This window comes from Hippocampus bargibanti, linkage group LG15 (genome assembly GCF_051943395.1).
Source record: "Hippocampus bargibanti isolate YZ-2025 linkage group LG15, ASM5194339v1, whole genome shotgun sequence".
NCBI lineage: Eukaryota > Metazoa > Chordata > Actinopteri > Syngnathiformes > Syngnathidae > Hippocampus > Hippocampus bargibanti.
The window spans coordinates 7,595,529-7,619,547 of record NC_142748.1 but is presented as its reverse complement, the minus strand read 5'-3'; the positions used below and the strand labels follow the sequence as shown (position 1 = coordinate 7,619,547).

At 45.7% G+C, this 24,019-nt stretch overlaps 1 protein-coding gene across 3 annotated transcripts in view; it reads right to left on the bottom strand.

Annotated features, from left to right (window-relative positions):
• The window catches only part of LOC148887449 (retinoic acid receptor alpha), a 105,141-nt gene that overhangs the window by 1,812 nt on the left and 79,310 nt on the right, over positions 1-24,019 (bottom strand). For all 3 annotated transcript variants that reach the window (XM_089015134.1, XM_089015136.1, XM_089015133.1), the window contains 6 exons: positions 10,876-11,024; positions 6,627-6,768; positions 2,303-2,463; positions 1,120-1,296; positions 672-876; positions 404-562 (listed from right to left, as the gene is read on the bottom strand). In XM_089015134.1, the coding sequence (XP_088871260.1) occupies positions 404-562; positions 672-876; positions 1,120-1,296; positions 2,303-2,463; positions 6,627-6,768; positions 10,876-11,024 (993 nt within the window). The remainder of the gene's footprint in view (positions 1-403; positions 563-671; positions 877-1,119; positions 1,297-2,302; positions 2,464-6,626; positions 6,769-10,875; positions 11,025-24,019) is intronic.

The following is a 24,019-nucleotide window of genomic DNA, read 5'->3' as shown; positions in this document are numbered from 1 at the left end:
AGTCGAGTGATGCTAATATGTAAAGCGCTGGCCATGGCCTCTGGCAAATTTTGTTCCACAAGAGGGCAGCATTTCCCCTTTTTTCCATGTGAGCACTTTCTTCCAGCTTCTGCTGTTGTTAAAGCGCTATATAAACCAATAGGTATTATATTGCATTGTATTTTGGACATCTGCCCTCATTTCAAGCTCACATAACTCCAGATACATATAATTTAGGAATTGTCTCTTTATTTCTGATGAAAGAAGAAAATCTAAGGTTTCCTACGGTGCATTTACTGTTCATCTCGTCCTAAAACTCAATATTCCGCGGGTCCTGACATTTGAATGACAATGACAAAAACCCTGGCACTGGAGCGGACACGTTTTTGCACACGTCGAGCAGTGAATGAGTTAAAAAGGGCACCTTTTGCGCTGATGCTTCTCAAATCGGTGATCTTCATCAGCATCTTGGGGAACATGTGCGGTTTGTGGGGCCTTCTCTTCCTCACGTAGATCTTCAGTGCCTCCAGGAGAGGTTCCTGCAGAACGTCCACCTTCTCTGCTTGTTCCAAATCCTGACGATCTGTTCCGGGGAGGTGAAATATTGGTCACTTTTGGAAATGTCCATTTGGCCATTTCTGCCGTGAGACACCTCCAAAAGATGTTTCTTTTTTTTGGTGAACGTCGCATACCTCCACAGAGCAAACAGATGGCGCTGAGGAGCCCCGTCTCGGCGTCGTCCATCTCCAGAGGGATCAGCTGGTTGGCGAAGGCAAAAACCAAGTCGGTGAGCGGTCCGAAGCCGGCGTTGTGCATCTGGGTTCGGTTTAGCGTGAGTCCGTCTGAGAAGGTCATGGTGTCTTGCTCTGGAGTGTAGCGTGTGCAGATCCGCAAGATCTGTGGATGCGGTTTGGGGATGGAGGGGCATGTTAGTGAAGGAAAAAATCTCAAAGGCTTGAAGTTTGAGAACCCCGGAGACGTTTCAATGAAGCTTCACGAATCAATGTCAAAACAAGCGCCATTTTGGAATGCGGCTCACACCTCGGCTTCAAAGTAGGACAACCCGACATTGAGGTTCATGAATATTTGAAACGAGCACTCATCAGACAGCCGCGGGGGAGGGGGGGGGGGGGTGCTCACCAGGATGTCCAGACAGGCGGCTTTGAGCAGGGTGATCTGGTCGGCGATGGTGAGCGTCGTGAAGCCGGGCAGCTGCTTGGCGAATTCCACCGTTTTGATGATGCATTTGGTGGACAGCTCGCTGAATTTGTCCCAAAGGTCCACGTCCAAGGACACGCGTCTCTCCGAACTGTTATTCTGTCCGCACAGATTCGGGAATTGATATATCACCTAAAGCAACATTTTTGAAGGTTTTTTTTTTCATGCTTGGGTGCCGATAAAGCGCTGACCATGGCCTCTGGCAATGTTTTTGTTTATTTTCCACAAGCGGGCAGCATTGCCCTTTTTTCCATGTTGGCGCTTTGTTCCTGCTTCAGTTGTTGTTAAAACGCTATATAGACCAATATAAGCTGTTTATTAGCTATCCATTAGCTAGATAGCTAACTTTCTATCTATTTGAGTTATTTCGGGGTTGAGTGAACCGCTGCCCACCCGCAGAAAAACTTTATCCTGTGACTGTAAAGTGACCTTGTAAGTTTTGAAAGGCGCTTAGAAATGACATTTATTATTATTATTATTATTATTATTATTATTATTATTATTATTATTATTATTATTATTATTATTATTATTATTATATATGTACTGTATTGTATTGTATCCTAACAATACAGTAGCAAAGTAGGCTAGGCCTAAGTGGTCATATAAATTGGTCATTTCATTGACTTAACTCATTCACGCATTCACAAATGTAATCGAGAATTGAAAATATGACAGAGCGCCATTTTGTTTTTTTTTCCTTGTTTGGGTGAATATAAAGCGCTGACTAGACCTCCAGGGGAGGGCAGCATTTGCTTTTTTTTCCATGTTAGCGCTTTGTTTCAGCTTCAGCTGTGGTTAAAGCGCTATATAACCAATATTGTATTGTATTTTGGACAGACACCCTCATTTCAAACTCATATAACTCCAAACCCATATCATTTAGGAATTAACTCTTTTTTTTGTGGTGAAAGAAGAGAGTCTAAGGTTTCTTATGCTAAATTTGGATGTTTATGTAGTCCGAAAACTCAATATTCTGTGGGTTCCTAGAATTGGAGTGACAGTGACGAAAACCCTGGCACGGGAGTGGACACATTTTTTGCACATTGTCTGGCAGTGAATGAGTTAACAACACCCGCATTTTCGGCAACGCCGCCCGACTCACCGTGGTATATTTTCCAAGCTGGCAGAGGGAGGGGAACGTTTCCTTATGGGCCTTTCGGACCCTGTCGATCATCTGCTCCGTGTCGGGACTCAGCACGTAGCTCTCCGTGCATTCCTGCTTCTTTTCGTCCTTCTTTTTCTTATTCCGGTCGTTTCGAACAGCTGCAAGGAGAAAGAAAATCGTCCAATATCATCATTTGTGAAGAGCTGAGCAGAATGAGGAAAAAAAACATCATCTGATGATCTATCATGGAGATGCATGTGAGGGCGAAGACAAGCAAACTCGCCATCATTCCCGGAAGCGTTTCCTTCGCCACCACCCCCTTTCCCCGCCCCTGAATACCTAAAAGCATGAAACAGGGTGTTTAGCATCGGAATCCCATTACGTGACCCCCACATCTCGCTGTCCACACCATTTTTTTTGGTGTGCGTGGGAGGTTGGGGTGAGATGTGGAGGCTGCTTGATAAATAGCGCTGGGGGGGCGGAGTTATCCATAAAGCTGACAAATCGCCGCAGCTTTCATTAGGGAGTACTGGCTTAATCTAATAAAATAATATGACAAATCTCCTGCTTCTAATGGTTTTTCAAAGGGTGCGGCCCAATGCCCCCCCCCCCCTTTGGCGCTCTCTCTCCGCAGTTGAGCAACACATTCCCTTCTTAATGTGGCAGGCCGGCGGCGTCCATGACAGGAGTTCAATCGTTCCCCTCAAAACTGATTTCTTGCCACTTGAAATCATCACGGCGAATCTTTTTCAGGTTCATCACTTTCGCCCTTGAGGAAAAGGAAACCTCGGATCAGATTTGCTGGTTTTAATCCGATATTTGACCACAATTGTGTCAATTGTAATTTTTTTGGATGGTTGGATTAAAGGTCAAAAAACAATAACAATGAAAAAAAACAGCTATATACGCACACCCATAAAAATATGCATGGTGGATGCGCTCACACACGACCAATTTCTACTACTAAATTTAGCGCACTGGTGAATATAATAATAAATAATAATACATTTCATGTATAAGCGCCTTTCAAAACTCTCAAGGTCACTTTACAGTCGCAAGATAAGTTTTTCTGTGGGTGAGTAGCGGCAGCCACACGCGCCAGCATTCACTCAACCCGGAAGTACAGTAACTCAAATAGATGGAAAGCTAGCTAGCTAACTAATAGACAGCTAATAGATAGTCAGCGATCTATACAGCCAGCCAGCTAAATAGCCATTTAGCCACCTAGCTAGCCAGCTAATAGATAGCAAATAGCTAGCTAGCTATTGATTGATATCGCGCTTTGACAACAGTGCAAGCTGGAACAAAGCGCTAACATGGACAAAAGGCAAATGCTACCCCCACATGGAAGTGAAAAAAAAAAAAACATTACCAGAGGTCTGGCCAGCGCTTTATCGGCACCCAAGCAGGAATCTATTATTTTGTCACCAAAAAACACAATTTAAATATTGATTTTGGCAATTTTATAGATGAAAATAAGCAACAATGATAAGCTTAAAGGTAATATTTTTGGCAAAAAGCTTGTTTTCTTTTTTTTAATGTGTAATGAAAAAGTCGAATCTTTCATTTTAGTGTGTTTACATCGTCCGAAAGCATCTGTGAGCTTTAAAAGATCAGTCAGAATAAATTGGCTGGCACTCAATTGCTTCTCTTTCGCTCTCTTTTTTATAGTTTTAATTGGCTGGTATTGAAGGAGTTAAAAGCTGCTCAGTAGAAATGTTTTTTTCTTCTAAATATGCTTTCAAATATCACCCCTCGCCTCCCTCGGAGTCAGTTTTGGAGGGCCGTTACATCAAAGTGGAATAAAAGCGACCGCCATATTTGGGTCAAAAGCCCGTTTTTGCGGCGTCGACTGAGGACCGTTCCCGATGTCCAATTAATTCTCAAATTAAAATGGGCCATCCCCTTTTTTATGCAAGCAGGACATTAGCCGCGCTGACAAATTGGCGGCGCGATCATAAGCCGCACAACGCAATTTAATGAAGTCATTAAAGAACGATTAGGAGTGACTGGCGATCTGTCACGCCGGATTGCCGCGTGCAATAATTTGAGGGGGGTGAAAGAAATATGGTCAATTGCATCCTATTGGTTTTTTTGTATGTGACAGCAACGCATCTAAGACAAATGTCATATGAAATTAACAATGCTATTAGATATCCATTATACAATTTTAACTTTGTGGCTTTATGTTTCTGGCGCCAAAATAATTCACAGTCGCCGACCGTTCCTGTTAGCGCCCGTGAGACAGTGAGAGGTGGGCAGACGGGTATAATTCGAGTGAGAGGGGGAGAATAAAAGCGCCGGCGGATCGTCCATCACGCAGATTACATTCAATGAATGGATAAAAATGTCAATGTTCCCGCGGTGCAGAGCATACATGGACGTTGATGAAACTTTTTCTCTCTTTATCCTCCAAACTCACCCCACCTTCGCCCCACCCTGCCCCTTTTTGGCACGGCCACCTGGATGCAAGCCTGGCGCTGTCGTCTAGAGCTGTCTGCCAGGGAGCAGAAGGTCACCCAAACGTCCCCTGGCTATGGTTCATCTTCTGTTCGTTTGAAGGTACCCTTTTTGATTTGCGCGTGCGTACGTGAAGTGCATTGATGTTTCCATGGGAAGAGAAAGGGGGTAGAAAGAGAGGGAGACTCCCTACTGAGCGCAGATGGTATGCCTCGGATTCAACCGGCAAAGTCACCGCTGCATAATCTGCACTAAATGACCACTATCAAAAATAAATACATCAATAAATAAGAGGTAAACAAATAAAGGCCCAGTAAGTGGAGCGTGCATTTGTGGAATACATTTGAGCCGTGGAAAGGAATGACAGGCTCGAACCACTGGATGGCCCTCTGACTCTGTGAGAAAAGAGCGCAGCAGGGAGCTGGTTCGTGAGATCCACCCCCCTCCCCATTTCCCCTCTAACCGTGATTAATGACCCCATTCAAGGTAAGTAGCTCAGAGGATAACTTCTTTTACTGTAAGCCACAGAGCTGTGGCATGGGGAGCGCCCTCGCCCCAGCGGTGGTTGGAAAACTAGCTAAATGGCGGAAGGGAAACCGGGAAGTGACACTCCGAGACCGCAGAAGCTGATTGGATCAGAATCAGAATCTGAAAGCATTTAAACCCATTCACTGCCATTCACGGATGTATTCGGGAATTGAAAATATGACATAGAGCGCGATTCCCGAATTTTTTTTTTCATGCTTGGGTGCTGATAAAGCACTGGCCAGACCTCTGGCAATGTTTTTCCCTTTCCACAAGGTGGCAGCATTTGCCTTTTGTCCATGTTAGTGCTTTGTTTCAGCTTCAGCTGTTGTTAAAAGCGCTATATAAATCATAAATCAATATGTATTGTATTGTATTGTATTTTGTACAGCTGCCCCATTTCAAGCTCATATAACTCCAGACCCATATAATTTAGGAATGAACCACTTTTTTTCTGATGAAAAAAGAGAGTCTAAGATTTCTTACATTGCATTGAATGTTTACGTAGTCCTAAAACTCAATATTCTGTGGATCCAGCAATTCAAGTGACAATGACAAAAACCCTGGCATTGGAGTGGACACATTTTTTTGCACGTTTTCTGGCAGTGAATGAGTTCATAGTCTCACATTGGGAAAATTTGCAATTGAGGTGTGTAGAAAATGTCGTTGGGCTGCCGTATAAAGCCTCTCTGTTGGTCACACTTTGTGCAATTATTTCATCAGGTTTTGCTGCTACAGTATGTATGTCAGAATGTGTGTGTGTCTGTGCTGTCACGCAATCCCCTGGGGTGTGTGTGCACGCCTGCTCATCCACTCTCGGCAGGTGAAAACATATTCATCACGAGGCTGCCAAGCCCGGCGTCACCCTGACTGTTACTGGCAGACTGCATCACGTTCCCAGTGTGAAGATTCTCAGCTAGGCGCTCCAAATATGATATCACGCTAACCATGGCGTTCACAAAAAGAGGTTAGGGCCGGTCGACTTTCTGGGGGAATTTCGGGATGAACTTTAAATGCACGATAATCTCATGACGAGGCGTGACGTTGCATCACTGCCCTTGCACTTTGGACCCATCGTTACTATTACGCCTAGCGGAAGCTAGCAATACAAAGCTAACCTTGAAATCCTGATTTATTTTTGCCTACTCGGAAGACATCATCCTCATGCTCATCATTGTACGATTAAATGTTTATGATCTATAAGGAGAAGCCTGGTCTGGTGAGTGATGTGGGTGCCGGAGAATGAATGCAAACACATCTAGGATGGACTCCGAAATAATATGTCTCTGTGCTTGCAATCCAGATGTGTCAAAGGGGATGTTTAGGCTATACTCACATTCCTTGGACATTCCGACTTCCAGGCACTTCTGAAGCCGACAGTACTGGCAGCGATTTCGGGTGACTTTGTTGATGATGCAGTTCTTCTCGCGGTGACAAGTGTACACCATGTTCTTCTGGATGCTTCGCCGGAAGAAGCCCTGAGAAGAAAAGAAAAAGGAATTAGGGACATCTGATAACAATTCCCTCATTGCGCTATTGTTTTGCCTTCCCGATCGGAGACAAAAAAATACACATATGATAACGTTTTATAAATATTCCATTAAATAGGCCATGCGGAGCCGATATGGCAGCTTCTGTTAAAAGGCCACGCACTGTCAAAACGTTTTATAAAGGTTTAATCCCTGGCGTAGACGTAGACAAAGTCCCGTCGCTGAGCCAAGGCTTTTGTCACGGCTTATCAATGCGGAAAGCGTGAGAAATTGAAGATCTTAACCGCTAATGAGAGGTAAACGTATCAACCGTGATCTTATTAAAAGCACGTGACGTACCAACGCGGTGCTTCCCCCACTACGCGGCCACTTATCCTTTACAATGTAGTTAATTCCTAAACTACAGTAAAGTCTCGTTATATCGATATCGGATATATCGATAGTCCCGGTTATATCGATACTATTTCTATGCACGCACGGAGAAAATTACATGCAAACAGGGTAGGATATATCGATAGTCCCGGTTATATCGATATTTTTTCGGACTCCCTTGAATATCGATATAACGAGACTTTACTGTATATGAGTCTGGAGTTATATGAACTTGAAATGAGGGCGGCTATTCAAAATACAATGCAATATTGGTTTAATAACAGCTGAAGCTGGAACAAAGCGCTAACACGGACAAAAGGGAAATGCTGCCCCATTGCGGAAGGGAAAAACCATTGCCAGAGGTCTGGCCATGACTTTATCGGCACCCGAGCAAGAAAAAACAAAACCCGAACAAATTCAGGAATGCACTCTACGTCATATTTTTAATTCCCGAATAAATTTGTGAATGGCAGTGAATGAGTTAAGAGGATATAAAGTGTCGTTGATGTTAATGAAAACAAAACAACACCAAAAACGATGCTAACCGAGATGTTGTCATTTTGTTAGCAAGCCTTTTAACACGCCGTGTCGGGTTACGAGCCGCGCGTCAGCGCCGCAAGCCCCCGATAAAATCAATGTCCACCTCGCTGGCTGCATTATTGCGGTGTCAAAAAGATAAAAAGAGGTTAATGCAGATCAGACACAACCGAGTGCGCCCTCAGCGCGGATGCTAACACGCCGCTGCACACATGCAAAACAGGTCAATGTCGCTATTGATCGGACACAGTGGGACGCTAGTATTTCAAGGGGGGGTGACGGGTAGGCGGAGCCAAGCGGGGCAGCCCCCCTGCCAATCACGCAACGGGATTAGCGTCGCTTGCTAGCAGATGGCAGTTCCGATGGTCCATCTGAACTCTGGAGACGGATGATATATTCTTCATCTACTGCCTAGAGCGACGACTGTTACTGCGGCTTACTGAGGCGTTTTGAGCGTCTCTGTGTAACGTCAGGCTCATAAATATTCACACAATTTTCAGCATTTTGACTCCAAAACAACGACACAATGGTATGAAAAGCCACACGGCCTGCACCTGACTTCTGAAAACGGTAAAGGAGGTATAGCGCTACAAATCCGTTTACGCTTCCAGCTGGCCGAGGACCCGTTTCAATCCTCCATGGGTCACATGACTCGCCTCCGGTTGGCTTTCGTGAAGGTGTTACATCTGTTTTGCAACCTGCTTTTTACCAAATGGGTGAAAAACAAAAACGGGTCAGTCCGCTAGATGGGGTAACAAGCACACGCCGAGGGACGTTGGTGGGGGGGGGGCTTGTGTATCATGTCCCTTTTGATCCAAAGGTGCCCCGACCCTGACCTTGTTGTCACCAAGAGGATTGACCCAGTCCCACCCAACAACACCAAGCTCAGGTGCCCTCAAAAAGCACCCCACCCTCCTTCTACAGCCCTCGTGAGCTAGTTAATGCCCCCCCGTTTTTTTTTTTCTTTCAGGAGTCATCACTTCCTGCGGCCATATGAGCCTCTTTTTGTATTTGTAACCCCGCTTAATGCACCCGGCGATAAGAACCCTCATCGGGCCTGTCCGTCACCCTGCCGGTTGAGCGACGAGCGCCACGAGGGAAGCTGACGGCGGGTAGGCGGGGCTTGTCCATAATTCGGTACCTGATGCGCCTATACGAGCTTGAATGAAGGACAATTTGGACAAATCAAATACATTAAACGTGAAACAAAGCCATCGCGCATGAACTCCTTTCCACTATCAACCCAGGCTAAACCCCAATTCTTCTTACGGGATTTCAAATCGCCCCCTGCGCCCGTGATCAAATTGTGATTAAGTATCACGGCAAGCGCTTGTGGAAATGGCAGATTTGCGGACGCGGGGGAAGCGACGCCTAAGACGAAAACAGAACGAGGAGGGGCGTACGCATGCATATTTCATCTTCAAGTCTTAATATCTAAAGGGGATGAGAAGTGCAATGGCGGGGAGCGTGCGCCGGCAGAGGGAGTTAAACAACAAACGAGCCAGCTGTCTCCAAGTAAGAGAACCCCCCTTCCTCCATCAGCATCCATCTCCCGTGTTCGCCGCAGCCCCCAGGAAATGCCTTTGTAGTTTGGCGTTCTGCAGCAAAGTCAACGCGGCTAACCCTCAACTTACCCCGCTCTCAAACGAGACAAGCATCAACGCTAGCGCGTAGCGTTTGAATTATTGAGCGCGCTTTGCTAAGTCATCTCCTCTGTAGTTGAAGAGATACGGAGGAGGCATTCTGAATTTTTCAAATTAGCGCCGCGGATGCTAACGCGCCAGGCGAACGGGCGGGTTCGCAAACAGGGTGCACTAGCATAGCTAAAATACTGTTTATTTAATAATAATAATAATACATTTCATTTATAAGTGCCTTTCAAAACTCTAAATGTCACTTTACAGTCACAGGATGAGTTTGTTCTGTGGGTGAGCAGCGGCACACAGCTAATAGATAGCTAGCCAGATAGCCAGCTAGAAAGCTAATACACAGTACACAGATAGCCAGCTTGGTAGCCAGCTGGATAGCTTCTTCTTTTCCATTCGGCTTTTCCCTTCAAGGGGTCGCCACAGCGAATCAGTAACCTCCATCTTCAGAGGTACGATACTAGCCAGATAAATAAAAACGAGTGAAAAGATGAAACTTTTCGAGGTTAGTCTTGGAATTTAAGTGCAGCAAAGAGGATTTTTTTTATTTAGACCGCCAATCGGTCCAATACCCGACCCGGATTTGACATTTTGTCAGCGGGGGGTGCCGGTTGAAGGAAGCTATTTTCAGCTCCATATTGGGGAGAGCACATGTTTGGCTGATGATTCAGGTGGTGGCACTTTTTCACAAATATCCCAACGGCTCTAAAATGGTTGGCGGTAAAGCTTGAGACGCTTGACCTTTACAGATACATAAACACGTGAACTAAATATAAGCGATCCAATAGCTAGGAATAGCGTCGACAGAGGGGGCTGCGTTTTGAGCTGCATCGAGATGTTGACAGGCGACAGTGAAAACCTACGGGTGATTCTTTTCAACTCACTGTCAAATATGTGCCAGGCGGATGAAAGGGGGAAAAATAATTAACTCATTCGCTACAATTCACAAATTTATTCGGGAATTGAAAATATGACGTAGAAAATATGACGTAGAGTCCTGAATTTGTTCGGGTTAGGTTTTTTCTTGTTTGGGTGCCGATAATGCGCTGGCCATGGCCTTTGACAAAGCGTTTTCCTTACCACAAGAGGGCATTATTTCCTTTTTTCCCATGTTACCGCTTTGTTCCAGTTTCAGCTGTTGTTCAAGCGCTAAATAAACCCATATGTACAGTATGTATTGTATTTTGTACTGCTGCCCCCATTTCAATCTCATATAACTCCAGACCCATATCATCTAGGAATTAACTCTTTGTTTTTGATGAAAGAAGAGAATTTAAGGTTTCTAATGCTGCATTGAATGTTTATTTAGTCCTAAAACTGAATATTCTGTGGGTCCTGGAGTTCGAGTGACAATGACAAAAACCCTGGCGCTGGAGTGGACACATTTTTGCACATCGTCTGGCAGACTTTTGCAGGTTAAAAAAATGCATGTACTACTTTCCTATCTGGATAAAGGTTAGGTGCCCAAAAAATCTTTGCAAAACTAGATTTTTCTTTTTGCATGCCGAGAAAAGACCCCAAAGCCCCCCTTGAGTCTCACCTTGCAGCCTTCGCAGGCGCTGACACCATAGTGGTACCCTGAGGACTTGTCCTGGCACACAAAGCAGGGTTTGTAGACGCGGGGCGGCGGGGGAGGCGAGGGCGGGCTTGGCACTATCTCCTCCGAGCTGGTACTCTGCGTCTCTATCGCTGCGGAGAAAAAAATATATTAAAAATAAAAAATACATTGGGGGGTGGGGGGGGTTGCTTAATCGATAAGCAGTGACATTCACGGAGGGCCTGATGCGCCCACCTTGAACGCACATTGCTCCATGGTGCGCTTTAAAATGCGGCGCACACAAACACCATCAAAGAAATAGCGAGCCCACCCTCTGCAGGGTACCCCCCCCCCCCACACACCCCTGGAGCCAAAGTGATGTCTTGATGCGAGGAACTGCATTGCTGGCAGGGTTCAAAGAAAGTGCTTCCCCTCTCTGATACATGGCCCGCAGTTGCTCTTTTATTTATCCTTATATAATCGAGGATTTAAGTTAGGGGGATGCTTAGCAACTCATTCCTCCACATTATGGAGGAAAAAAAGGGGTGGGGGGGGCTGCAAAGCTAATTGCACCCCCCCCCCGCGCCCGTCCTCTCTATTTAGAATGGGAAGGAAAAGCGATGTAAGAGCTCATCAGGTGCGCCTTGGGAATTAATTACATTTCATTGAATTTCATTATTATCATCAGATGGTTTCATTTTGCTAACGTTACCCCCCCCCTCCAAAGAAATAAAAAGAGAGCAAATTCGAACCACATAGTGTACATGTTACACTATTTTTCCTCATGTAATAAAAATTGGGACTTTGACCTCAATATCCTGCGCGGAATGTCGAACGTTTGCGTGGCGCGTCCCGGAAGTCAAATATGAAGAGCGAATAATGCCATAATCCCCTTTCACGATCTCACTGTAAGCACGGATCTAAGCCATCTTTTGTTTTTATTCGCACACCATTATGATTACTCGGAATGATGTCATTCTTCTTTTCTTTTGTTTTTGTGTGTGTGTGTGTGTGTGTGTGTGTGTGTGTGTGTGTGTGTTTTAATCGACTTTTTTTATTCACAGGTAAGCACTATGGGATCTAAAGAAGAGGATTAACAAGCTAAGCCATTTTTCTCAATGTCAAACCCGATAGCTCACGTAAACAAAGCTTTCAGAATAAAATAATGATGTAATCAACACATGTAAAATAAATGAAGTCATGCAAATCACCGGAAATAGTTCCGATATAAAGTGAAATAACGGGTTGCAATAGTTTGAAGCAAAAACGCAGCTCAACGTGCCAACTTCCGTGTCGTTACGGCAGATGGTGCGCGGACGAGACATTATGTTGGCCGCAACCAAAATAAACACTCCTGATGCCCAGATTCTCTTCAAGTGCTTTCCTAGAAGAGGAAACTCTTGCTCATTCAGCACTTTTTCCGATGTTATCGGGAGAATGTACAAGCAAAAGGGAGTTTGACCACCTTGGATATATGACACTTGTTTTTTAACTCATTCACTGCCAGACGTGCAAAAATAGGCCCACTCCAGTGCCAGGGTTTTTGTCATTCTCACTTGAATTCCAGGACCCACCGAATATTGAGTTTTGGGACTATATAAACATTGAATGCTGCGTTACAAACCTTCGACTCTCGTTTTTTCATCAGAAAAAAAGGATTCCTAAATTATATGAGTCTGGAGTTATATAAGCTTGAAATGAGGGTGGCTGTCCAAAATACAATGCAATGTGTGTTTATATAGCGCTTTAACAAATCTGAAGCTGGAACAAAGCGCTAACATGGAAAAAAGGGAAATGCTACCCCCTTGTGGTAAAGAAAAAATATTGCCAGAGGCCACGCCCAGTGCTTTATCGACGCCCAAGCATGAAAAAACAAAACCCGAACAAATTCAGCAATGCCGCTCTACGTCACATTTTCAATTTAATTTTGCATTCTCTTTTAGATGATCTTTTAATTTGGAGAATATAAGAAAAAAGACAGTGGAAGGAGGGCAGGCAGGAAGTGTGCATCGTTTGCCTTTCATTGCACCTCTGTGGGTGTCATCCGGGGCCCCGCGGCGTCCGTCATGGCGGCGGGCCACGCCACCGCTCCACCCGTGTTACACAAACTGAACCCTAAATGAAGCGCACCTTACGTAACGTGGCGTATTCTCTCATTAGCAAGCGACCATTCACCGTTTTTGATGAGGACTAATTACAATGCAGCGTCATGAGAAAGCGCCGGGCTATTCATCCACATTCAAAGCTGCCTCCATGAGAAACATAGACTCCGCCCACATCCAAATCTTCATCTACGCACGCAATGGGATTTTTTTCTTATCAGCGGACTCTCTGGCGCTTACACACACACACACATACACACTGAAAGTCTTAATGAGAGCATCCACAGAAATCTGGGACACGGGGACATGAGTCTGTGCAGGGACGGGGGTGGATTGGGGGTTGCGGCGGGCTGGCAACTGTAATTAAATACAATGGCTAGCTTCTGGAGTCCCGTCAGGCCGAGACATGAAGCAAAAACAATGGCAGGCCTGTGAGGGCTGGAGAAGCTCCTGGCTCAATCTGCAGCCATTATTCAACACCATCCACCAGGCTCTCAATCAACACTGCCTATTATTGTCCGAGCCACACAATCATACAGTGGAGGAAGTGACTCAGGGAGCCCGGAAAGCGCCCGTCCGGATCGTTTGCAACATGCTACAAATGCTCACGTGTCGACAAAGGTCGCCGAAAAGTCCCTCGTTTGCGAGTCGGGCTTGAACATCTCTTTGAAAAGAGAAGGAAAGCGCCGGCGCGATGAACACGATAACCCCCTTCGCACCCTCCCCGGTTCACTTGGTGAAACCCGGAAAATAAAGTCGGAATGGAAAAACAAGAACAGCCTGATAAAAGATTGCTATTGTTCGTTGGCGAGGACGTGAAACGCAAAGTGTGCGATCTGTATCTGAGTTACTGTGTTTGCAAGTCGCACCAAACAAAACAAAACAAAACAAAAAGTCTGTCAAATCAGTCGCACGTGTCGTGAGACACACCGATAGCTTGCAAATCCGGACCTGGTGAGTGATATGGGTGTCAGGAAATGAGAGAGCGTATCAACTCTGCGTCTTTTGACACCACGCCTAAAACGTTTGTTGTGATCCGAGTTGACACCACAAATACAGACCAAATTATTAACTCATTCACTGCTAGACGATGCGCAAAAATGTGTCCACTCCAGTGCCAGGGCTTTTGTCATTGTCACTCGAATTCTAGGACCAACAGAATATTGACGTTTACGACTACATCAACATTCAATTCAGCGTTAGAAACCTGAGACTCTCTTCATTCATCAAAATGAGTTACTTAATTAGTTAATGAGTAATTAGTTCAGAGTGAAGTTATTTGGGTCTGGAGCTATTTGAGCTTGAAATGGGGGCGGCTGACCAAAATACAATACAATACATAGGTATTGATTGATATAGCAACATCTGAAGGTGTAACAAAGTGCTAACATGGAAAAAATGGAATCGCTGCCGCTTTTTGGAAAGGAAAAACATTACCAGAGGTCTGACCAGTGCTAAAAATTAAACCAGAACAAATTTGGGAATAAAAATGGCAGCGAATGAGTTAAAAAATAAGGAAAGAAATGTTTCTCTACCACCCAAATAGCTTAATGGAATGTGCTGCTTTCAAAGCGATGATTTAATTATGTTCATGTGTGAGCGGTTTGTAATGGCGGTCTTAAGATTCACTCGACTAGCCACAAGCGCACTTAAGAAGTGGGGGGTTGCGGTAGGGTCTGTAGAAAAGGGGGGCGGGGGGTGGTTTGAGTTGGTTGCACTCAGCCACATCCTCCTAAAACAATTACGGCATAACTCCAAACGCCAAACATACGCAAGGCATCCCGATGATCAAGTGGCGCGTGCAGTCGTTCCGTCGTCGTGGAAGTCTGGCGAGCGTCAAACACTTCAAAAAGGAAATCAAGAGACCGCAGACACCCCCCCCCCCCTCAACAAAACAAAGCCCCCCCAGACCGCTGTCTGTCTCGGTCCAGTTTTTAGAGGTTCAGCGTTGGGTTAGTCCGTGGAGATTTGATTAGCTTTCATCCCCCACTGGTGACTGGGTCCAGCTGTGCGACATATTAATGACATTTCACCGTCATTAGGGGGAAGCTAACGACGTTAGCCGGGCTGGCTGCTGGCCTGGCGGGACTCTGGACAACAGACTCGAGGCCGAGGCGTCTCGGACACCGGGGTCGTCCACCCGTGCGTTCGCCATGACTTGTATGAGCTATTGTGAAGACACACACATGCCAACCATGTGTGAAATACACGAAAGAATCAAAAGAGGTTCATTTGTCTTGCAATACAGCTAGCTAGTGCGCAAATCGCGGAGATGCTAGACAGACCGCCACGCTAAAAGCTCATAAGTCGACTCAAAATAATCAAGTGGGACAGCCGTTGAAAGAGACTCGGGGGTGCCAAAGCGTCCAACCAAAACCCAGCCGGTCTCGGGCTTGTGCATTAAACGACTGGCGGCCATTTTGGCTCAACAAAAACAGCAACAAGTGCTCAGCAGAGACAATTCGTCATTCGTTATAAATATTCACGCTTCAATTTCGGTGTTCCCAAAGTGGAAACACCCGCACAAACGCATCCGAGGATGCTTTGTCAGCACTCGAGGGGGAAGGTGGAAACAAACGTTTCCTTGATCATCGGGAAATCCTGTCATTCTCCAACAAAAGCGTCATAAGAGCTCCTTGGACCGGACGCCTATTGACCGATTGACGCCTGACAGCAAAATCCGAGGAATGAGACGGGGTGTTGCAGTTCGACTCAGGGCGTTCACACACCAGTGGCTGCCTGGAAGGAACCGGCGGGGTGTGTTTGTGTTTAAACACAAGTGTGAACACTTACTGCTTGGTGGAATGAGGCAGAACGGATGGAATTAAGTCAAAACACACATGCGAGGGTGGACGATCTTTACAGCGGCGATGGGAATTTTTTGTTTTCATTGTATCCCACCACTGCCGGCGATTATTTACGATCAAACGAAACCTAAAGACGAACCGCGTCTATTTAAAACAACAACAAACTTTGCTTTCATATTTGCTAGCTTAATGCTAACGCACAAAGCATCACTTGCCCTTTTGTTTTAATTTGGCTCCTGTTCAGAAGGCGTGTGTTGGCAGCTCGGCTAGCAAATAGTAAAACATTTATCATAGCGGGACGAGCGTAGAAAATGCACAAAGCATTCACCAATGACAAAAAGGAAAGCCGCGCAGTCAGCAAACAACAATGGAGGACATCCAGCATTTCTTGTTCTATCATTCTTGGCACTGAGCTGATGATTAAATGACAAAAATGCTGGCGTCTTCGCACAATTGACGCCTTGTCGAAATATATTTAATAATTGCCTATATTAATTGTCCTGAAATTTTAACACATTAAAATAAAAATAAATAAAATTAGTCGTCTGTTAGCGCAGCGTGACAAATATTCACATTTGTGTTGACGTGAAGGTGAGTTAGAAGGATTAGCATTGACCGCGCATCCCCACCCCTTGCTAACGTGCTCCGCCTAAGCCGCTACGTGTTTATCTCGCAGTCTAACCTCTCAGTGAAACAATGTCGATGACAACACAAGCTTCCTAACACATAGAAAATTAAATAAAATTAAATGAAAAATAACAGGAACAACCCGCATGCGTTAGACTCACTTGAATTCCAGGACCAACAGAATATTGAGTTTTAGGCCTACATCAACATTCAATACAACGTAAATTCTACGGGTCTGGAGTTACATGGGCTTGAAATGAGGGCGGCTATGCAAAATACATGCAATACATACATATTGATGTATATAGCACTTTAACAATAGCTGAAGCTGGAACAAAGCGCTAACACGGAAAGAAAGGAAATGCTACCCCCTTGTAGAAGGGAAAAACATTGCCAGATGTCTGGACAGCACTTTATCGGCACCCAAAAATGAAAAAAAAACAGCACAATTTGGGAATTGTGCTTCACGTCATATTTTTAATTCCCGAATAAATTCGTGAATGCCAGAGAATGAGTTAATTTTATTGATTTTTATGACGGTATCACTCAGCAATGAATGAATTAATCTACTGATGGAGTATATCAAGTTGTCAAATTATTCGGACTTCATTTTTGGGTATTTTTCGCGGCAAAAGTCACGTCGTGTTTGACGTTTCAAAGAAATGACAGTTTGTTTTGCAAGCGTTGCACTTTGCGCATATTGCAGCAGGGGCAAAAATGGATGTGACAGCTTGACTTGTTCAAGGCCTGCGCAATATGTTTGAAGAGGACGCCAACTCCGACAACTAAATTTTGATGGATAGTGCTTCGGATTGGGTCCAAATCACCACTGCATGGAAAAGTGCACGTGTGAGTGATAGATGAGGGTCCGAGCAGAGGGCGTTTCTAGCCTGTTAGCATCACCCCTTCCTGAATACCCGGAAACTGTGACGTTTTTCATGGGCCTCAAGTGGTGTTGCTGTGAAGGTGCGTTTACCCAAGACTTTTGCGCTTAAAGTGGCCCAACGTGAACAACAAATATGCTAATGTGCTTCCTAAGGTGGATACGAGCCTCCGCTAGCTAACGACGCCTTGTTTTTCAAAGTTCGCCAACAACAACATGCGTATCTGCGCTCCCCCCACGCAAATGGAATTCACAACTGAAAACACATGTGGATAAACTCGAGCAGCGGTGGGGGGAACGGGGGCAACCAAGAGATGGAGCAGATGGCAAAGGTGAGGTCCACAGAGGCTCAATGTTGTGCGGCAATCATGTAAACCGCTGTAGCTCCTCCATGTTGCTGCCCTGCGACTGAATTTTTAAATGCAGAAAAGCGCAGAGCATGTTGAACGCACATACTTTAAATAAATTATAAAGACGGAGGAAACGACAACAACGTGAGTAATACGGGGTGACTCCAGCCAGCAGCCTTGATGCTAGTTGGCATGTGGGGTCCGTTAGCATTTGGACTATATTTTTCATCAACATGGCTAAGCGTCCACGTGGGTATCGTGAATCCGCACATGGTCGCATCATCATCGGCTGTTTTGCTGTAAAACTGAACAAAGACGACGCCGCGTGTTGATCCGAAGCCCTCGGTTGCATTTCCCCGCCCGTCGCGAAAGATGTTTTCGGTATCGTTTACACGTGAGAAGTACCTGCTTATCACAAGTGAATGAGATCACCTGTTGACAGCTTTCAGATTCCGAGCATGCCAAAACATCGACTCAGCTTGTAAAAAAAAACCACATTGCTATAAATCCGCATTCCTATAAATGTTGGCTAGCTTGGTTTTCCCATATATTATTAACATAAATAAACATAAAAAATAAGCCTGAGAGTGTAGAAGCACACATTGCGATGTATCCGCGAGCGTGTTTGTTCAGTGACAAACACACTCGGCTGGCGGGAGGATAATGGCGGCGTAACCTCCCTTTGTCAACTCTCGCAAAATATATATGGAGGAAAGTCCATTTGTTTTGGAAAAAAAATGCCACATATACAAAATTTACCGTATTTTCCAGTATATAAGGCGCAGCAAAAAAACTTGATATTGTTCAAAAGATGACCCTGCGCCTTATATGCAGGTGCGCCTTATGTGTGAAGTCATATTGAGCCACAACAGGTCTTGCAACTACTGTCTGCAGCCAACGACTCAATTTCCCCCTAGAGAAATGTAGCTAATGTGGCGCCTTGTAATGCGGTGTGCCTTATATGTGGAAAACCTTTATCTATTTATATTTGGAAAACTTATTTTCATTCATTGAAGGTGTACCTTCTAGTCCTGTGTGCCTTATATGTGGAAAAAGTTTGAAAATACACCATTCATTGGGGGGTGCACCTTACACTACGGTGTGCCATATACATCGGAAAATACGGTATTTGGAAAAAGTGTGCCGATATTATGCATCGAGACCACAGCATCGGCAATGTCTGTATAGAACTTGTCGATGACTATTTTTAACTCATTCACTACCATTGACTAATTTATTCGGGGATTCAAAATATGACGTAGAATTTGTTCGGGTTTTGATTTTTCATGCGTGTGTGCCGATAAAGCAATTTTTTCCCCCCAATGACTCCCGGGTGAGGAACAAAATATGGCCTTAGCTCTGTTATGACACCCGTAGTACATATTAACCAAGACCCTATTCATCTTTATCAGGCTGGGCGTCGCACGGTGCCTCTCGGCGGCGGGAGGCCAAAGGGCCTTCATGAATTCTCCAGCTCAAGTGTTTGCTCTCACTCTAACTAGGGGGGGGGGGGGTTATCAGCACATTGATAATCGCTAATCCAATTTGACTGACAGCATTGAAAGCCTTCCCCGCCAATTCTTAAGCGCATATTCAGCAGGTCATAAATATGAGGAGCTATTTTACATGAGAGGACCTGGAGGTGGGGGGGGGGGGGGGGGGGGGTTGAGGTGGCGAAGGATCAGGAAAGCTCATCAGAGACGAGATGGGGAGTAGAAGAAGATCACCGGGGACAGGCTTTGTCATGTTAAAGCGCCTCTTTGGACCCAAGTTCTCCCTTTGCTTCCCCCCCTCGCTCGCGCCCTCGGCGGATAACACAATGGTCAATCACAAGGGAATAGATTACGAGGGTTTGATCTTCTCAACTTCAGAGCGGAGGCATGACAGTGGAAATGAGGGAGAGGTCGAGAGTGCAGCGTGTGCGTGACTCCTGACGACAGTGTGTGCAACGATGCTAAATAATGCGGCCATACGGGACGGCCATTTTTTTCTCTTAAAATTCCCAAAATGCTCTCGACAAAAAAACATTTTTCAACAATAGAAAAAAAAATCTGTGTAACTGCACGTTTTACCTGCAAGTGTCGCTTTACACATTGCGGCTGCAGCGTTGAGCGTTTTTTGGCGGCATATTGAACCGCAGCTAAAAGTATCGGGACTACCCCCCCCAACCGCGATAACTTTGCCGCCAGCCAAGCCGCCGTTCTCGCTAATGGTGACTGATGACAGGCAGTTGAGTCCGCCGTCTGATGTGCGGTGTCGGGGGTCTCCTTAGTGGAAAAAATTTGGGCAGGGCGAGGGAAGAGAAGCGAGAGACAAACGCATTTGTCTCGACGAATTTACATGATGGGATTTTTTACACGTAAGGGGGAGCGTCGGCGGGGTTTAGCTTCGCTTGGGAAGCAACGGACGACTCGCCGAGTCATCAAACGATCACGGTGGGATGGTGCTCGAATTTAATGATGGACAAGTTAAGCTTCGTACTGTGTCTGGGTGTGTGTGTTACATCACCAAAGCGCACATAAAATGGGTATAAATATGTTTTTTTCATGTTTGAAATTGGGTTCCTACAGGGCAACTCTCACACACCACGTCCCCACCATGTAGCAAAAATGTGTATATCTGTGTGTGCGTGTATTACATCACGAAAGCCTACAAAAAAATTGGGGTATAAATATATTTGTTTCATGTTTGAAATTGGGTTCCCACAGGGAAAATCTATCACACGCCACGTCCCCACCATGTTGCTAAACGTGTATGTGTGTGTGTGTGTGTGTGTGTGTGTGTGTGTGTGTGTGTGTGTGTGTGTATATGTGTTTGTTTGTTGTCCGTTCTTCTGCAGACGGCAATTTCCTGCATGAATCCCTGACCTTTCAGTGTAGCCCGGAGGGAGCTATTTGATCATTTCAAGCACAAACACACACACACACACACATTTTTTTTCTGTGTTAAGTTGGCTTCCCTGCGATGACTGCTTTTCGTCAGACGTGATCTCTGGTAAGCCTCCGCAGGAAGTGGTTCCGATTTCGCCAGCGCAAAGGAGCGCCATGTGATTTAAAGCCAGTGATGCGGCTTCTTCGTGGGCCTGAGCAGATATACTGTCCGAGCTATAAACATGGCAGGTTTAGCAACGCCTTACTGGTGGTCGTTTCTCACTCGTATTTACGCTGCATGTACGATTCTGGATTTTGATTTACTCCGGTGGAGCCAATGAACAGGCCAGACTTGGGTAGGGTGTGCATCACATACCGAAGGTACATAATTTTGTGGGGTTTTGTGTGTTAGCATACACACGGCTAACAGTCCCTTGTTCTTTGTCCCTTGAGGATCCAGTTCACCCCGGCTGGCCTCAGTTGACTCTTCTGTCTCTCGGCCGAGCGACCCAGGGCCTCATTACGACCTTGCGGGAAGCGATTGGGGACGGAGGGGGGGTATTTATTGTGACCCACTTGGGTGACCAATAGAATCGCAAACTTCTTCCTAGTTAACTCTGTCCATTTAGCTAAGTGGGGCCCATCATTTATTCAGTAGTTACCGATGCATAATTCAAGGGACAAAGAGGACTGTCATGAATAGGGACACGCACAGGTGAGGCCCGGGTTTTGCACGCCATTCCGGACGGCACCAAAGCAAATTGAAGTGAGGGAAAATTTGAAGTGCGACCCCCCCCCCCCTCCCCTAAACCCTTACTCTGCTTCCCCTCATCCTCTCTCCACAATCAAGCACAGGTCCTCGGGGAGCCACTGATGTTAATACAGTTATTAAGCCTCTCCACTGAAGCTGAGTCCACCTCTTCAATCCTGGGCATCAAGAGCCCCCCCATGCCCCCTACCCCTCTCTCTGCCTGCTAGGCAGCAAGCAAGCTCGCTTGCTTCCACAATAAGATCAAACAGTTCAAGCAGGCTCCGCTCAAGGGGAGTCTGTGATGGTGCTTCCCACCGAGCGCTGAAGCAGGTCGGGCTGGCCGAATCAAGCCCGCCGTGCATCCCAGCAGGCTTTATGGAAGGAGGTGGGGATTGGGGGGGGGGGATTCCTCAGTCCTACCATTCTTTCAAGTGGTCCGACAGAGATTCCCATGCATGTCTTTTAGGTGTCGGCGGATTAGAGCCATGAAAGGCTTTTGGTGAGAGCATGCTCACGGGTGGATTTTAGACGGCACGGAATCAGGGGCTTGTCGCGCCGAGAGTTGATCGGAGGTGAGCGGTGGAATAAAAAAAAAAGGGGGGGGGGGGCAGGTGAATAGGTAACGGCGTCCGTTTTTATATAAATGCGGCGTAGCGCGCTATATACAGTACGTGCTTGGACTTCTAATCTCTGCGTTACATCCAATTCATAATTTACAACGGTGGAGCCGGTTTGCCGTTGCAGCCAGACGGAGCCCATTTGGGCAGCCATGCACACCGCACGCACAGTACGTGATATGAAAGGACCGACGAATAAGCGCGTGGCCTCGTTTCAAGAAGGCCAAAGGTAATGAGGGGTTTCCCATGTAAAACTGGGACACAAGTGATAAATACCGGCAAAATAGCGGTCTTTGGAGCCCGGACAACAGTGGTGGGCCTAAAAATATCTGAATTCCAGATGAGTGTTTTCGTATTTAAGCATCTAACCAATCAGATTTCAGCCATCATTTGTTACTTGGGTCAGAAATCTACCTGGACGCCTTCGTAATCAGTTCTGCAGGCGCTGGAGCATAAAAAATCAATACAGATGAAACTGTTGCTTTAACCAATCAGATTTTGAGGCAACCCAAGACCTACTGAAGGCGTTTTCGCAAACTATGATTGGCTAGTCACATGAATGGATAGTCACTAGCCAATTATAATATTACTAGCCGCTAGATAAGATAAGAGCATACTGGCCAGAGCTAGCAAGCGTCTGTAGTGAGCTACATAAGCAAATATATTGACGTGTTGATTTAATCGCGGTCTTGTCAACCCACGACGGCCGAAGGAGGAGAAGAAATGGATTTGTTTGCAGACATACTTTTATAGCCATTTTTAAGACGGACTTTTCAAGCATAGATCGACATCATTAAGGTCCGAAGCTAGCAAAAACAGCAAATAATATCACCATTTTATGAGTTTAACATGAATCCAAATGTTCACAGTCAAAATTCGAACAGTTTCATGACAGTATTTCTCAAGTTTCTTCAAGTCACAAGTTAACGGCACCCTCTAGGAGATGTGTTTGTAATATCACAGCACACTCGCAGCTATGGAGTGATTCAGACATGGCACTACTGAAGGCCTAGGCCTAGGAATGACATACACAGCCCACCACTGCCCGATACAGTGTTTAAGTGCGCTCACACGGAGACAAAGTACGACATTAAGAATTCAACCGTCCAGAGAGGATCCGTGACAAGAAAAAGAAAAGGGCAGTACAGTAACCAAATAAATAATTCAGATATAAACTTGAGATTAAGTGTCTTGTTTCCTATCACCCATTGATCTTTTTTGACGAAACATAAAAAGCTTTGCCCGCCGGAGACGAGAGTTGGCTTATCACAAAGTGGCTCTATTCATAAACGCAATCCCCCCCCTTTCTCCAGTGTCCCGTTTTTAAACGACACGTGTTTGTAGTAGTCAAGCTCGGGGCCGTGTTTCACTCGACACAATACTTGGACTGCAAAACAACAAGCGTCCGGTAACCCGATATCATCTGCCTGCGTCGTTGCGACGGACCTTCCAGTCCATCACAAAGCGCCGACGCACTCCTCCATTTCCATCTCTTCATTTTTGGCAGACCATTTCATCTGGGTCCCAGGTGGGCCTTTAAGAGTCAAATGTCGGGAGGCCGAGTTCCAGACGTACAAGTAATGAATATGAAATGATTGAAAACGGGGGGTGGAGAGCGACATTCGAAGGGACAAATCTCTTCTGACAAACGGGTGGGATGAGATTGAGTCAAGATGGGGACGCTCTTGCCTTGGTCAGCCTTGCGCGACGGAGCCAAAGAGATGAAGATACACAGTATGTATATCTAAAGTTACATTACAGAAAAGGGACCCATAAATCCAGACATGCAGGGGGGGGGGTTGTCTTCCTCCAGGAAGGCACTTAGACCAGATATGACGATAGCCAGCCTAAATCAAGACGCTAATGAGATTATCTGGCCGAGTGGGGCTATCTTGTCTATCTTAGAAAGAGGAATGCTAGCTAATCAAAACCACAATAGCAAGGAGGGGGGTTTGCTAGTTTTGTTGCACGAATAGAGATGAAGATTTGAGTCTTTTGTTTCTTATAAAAATACGAGGCAGGTGACGTTTCTCTCTTCTCGCCCTGCGACCGACTGAGAACGGCAGCAACGCGCCGCTATTTTCCGCCCCAACGACAAAACGAGGCACCGCCGCATTGGTATTTTTAGCACGCTAAGTCG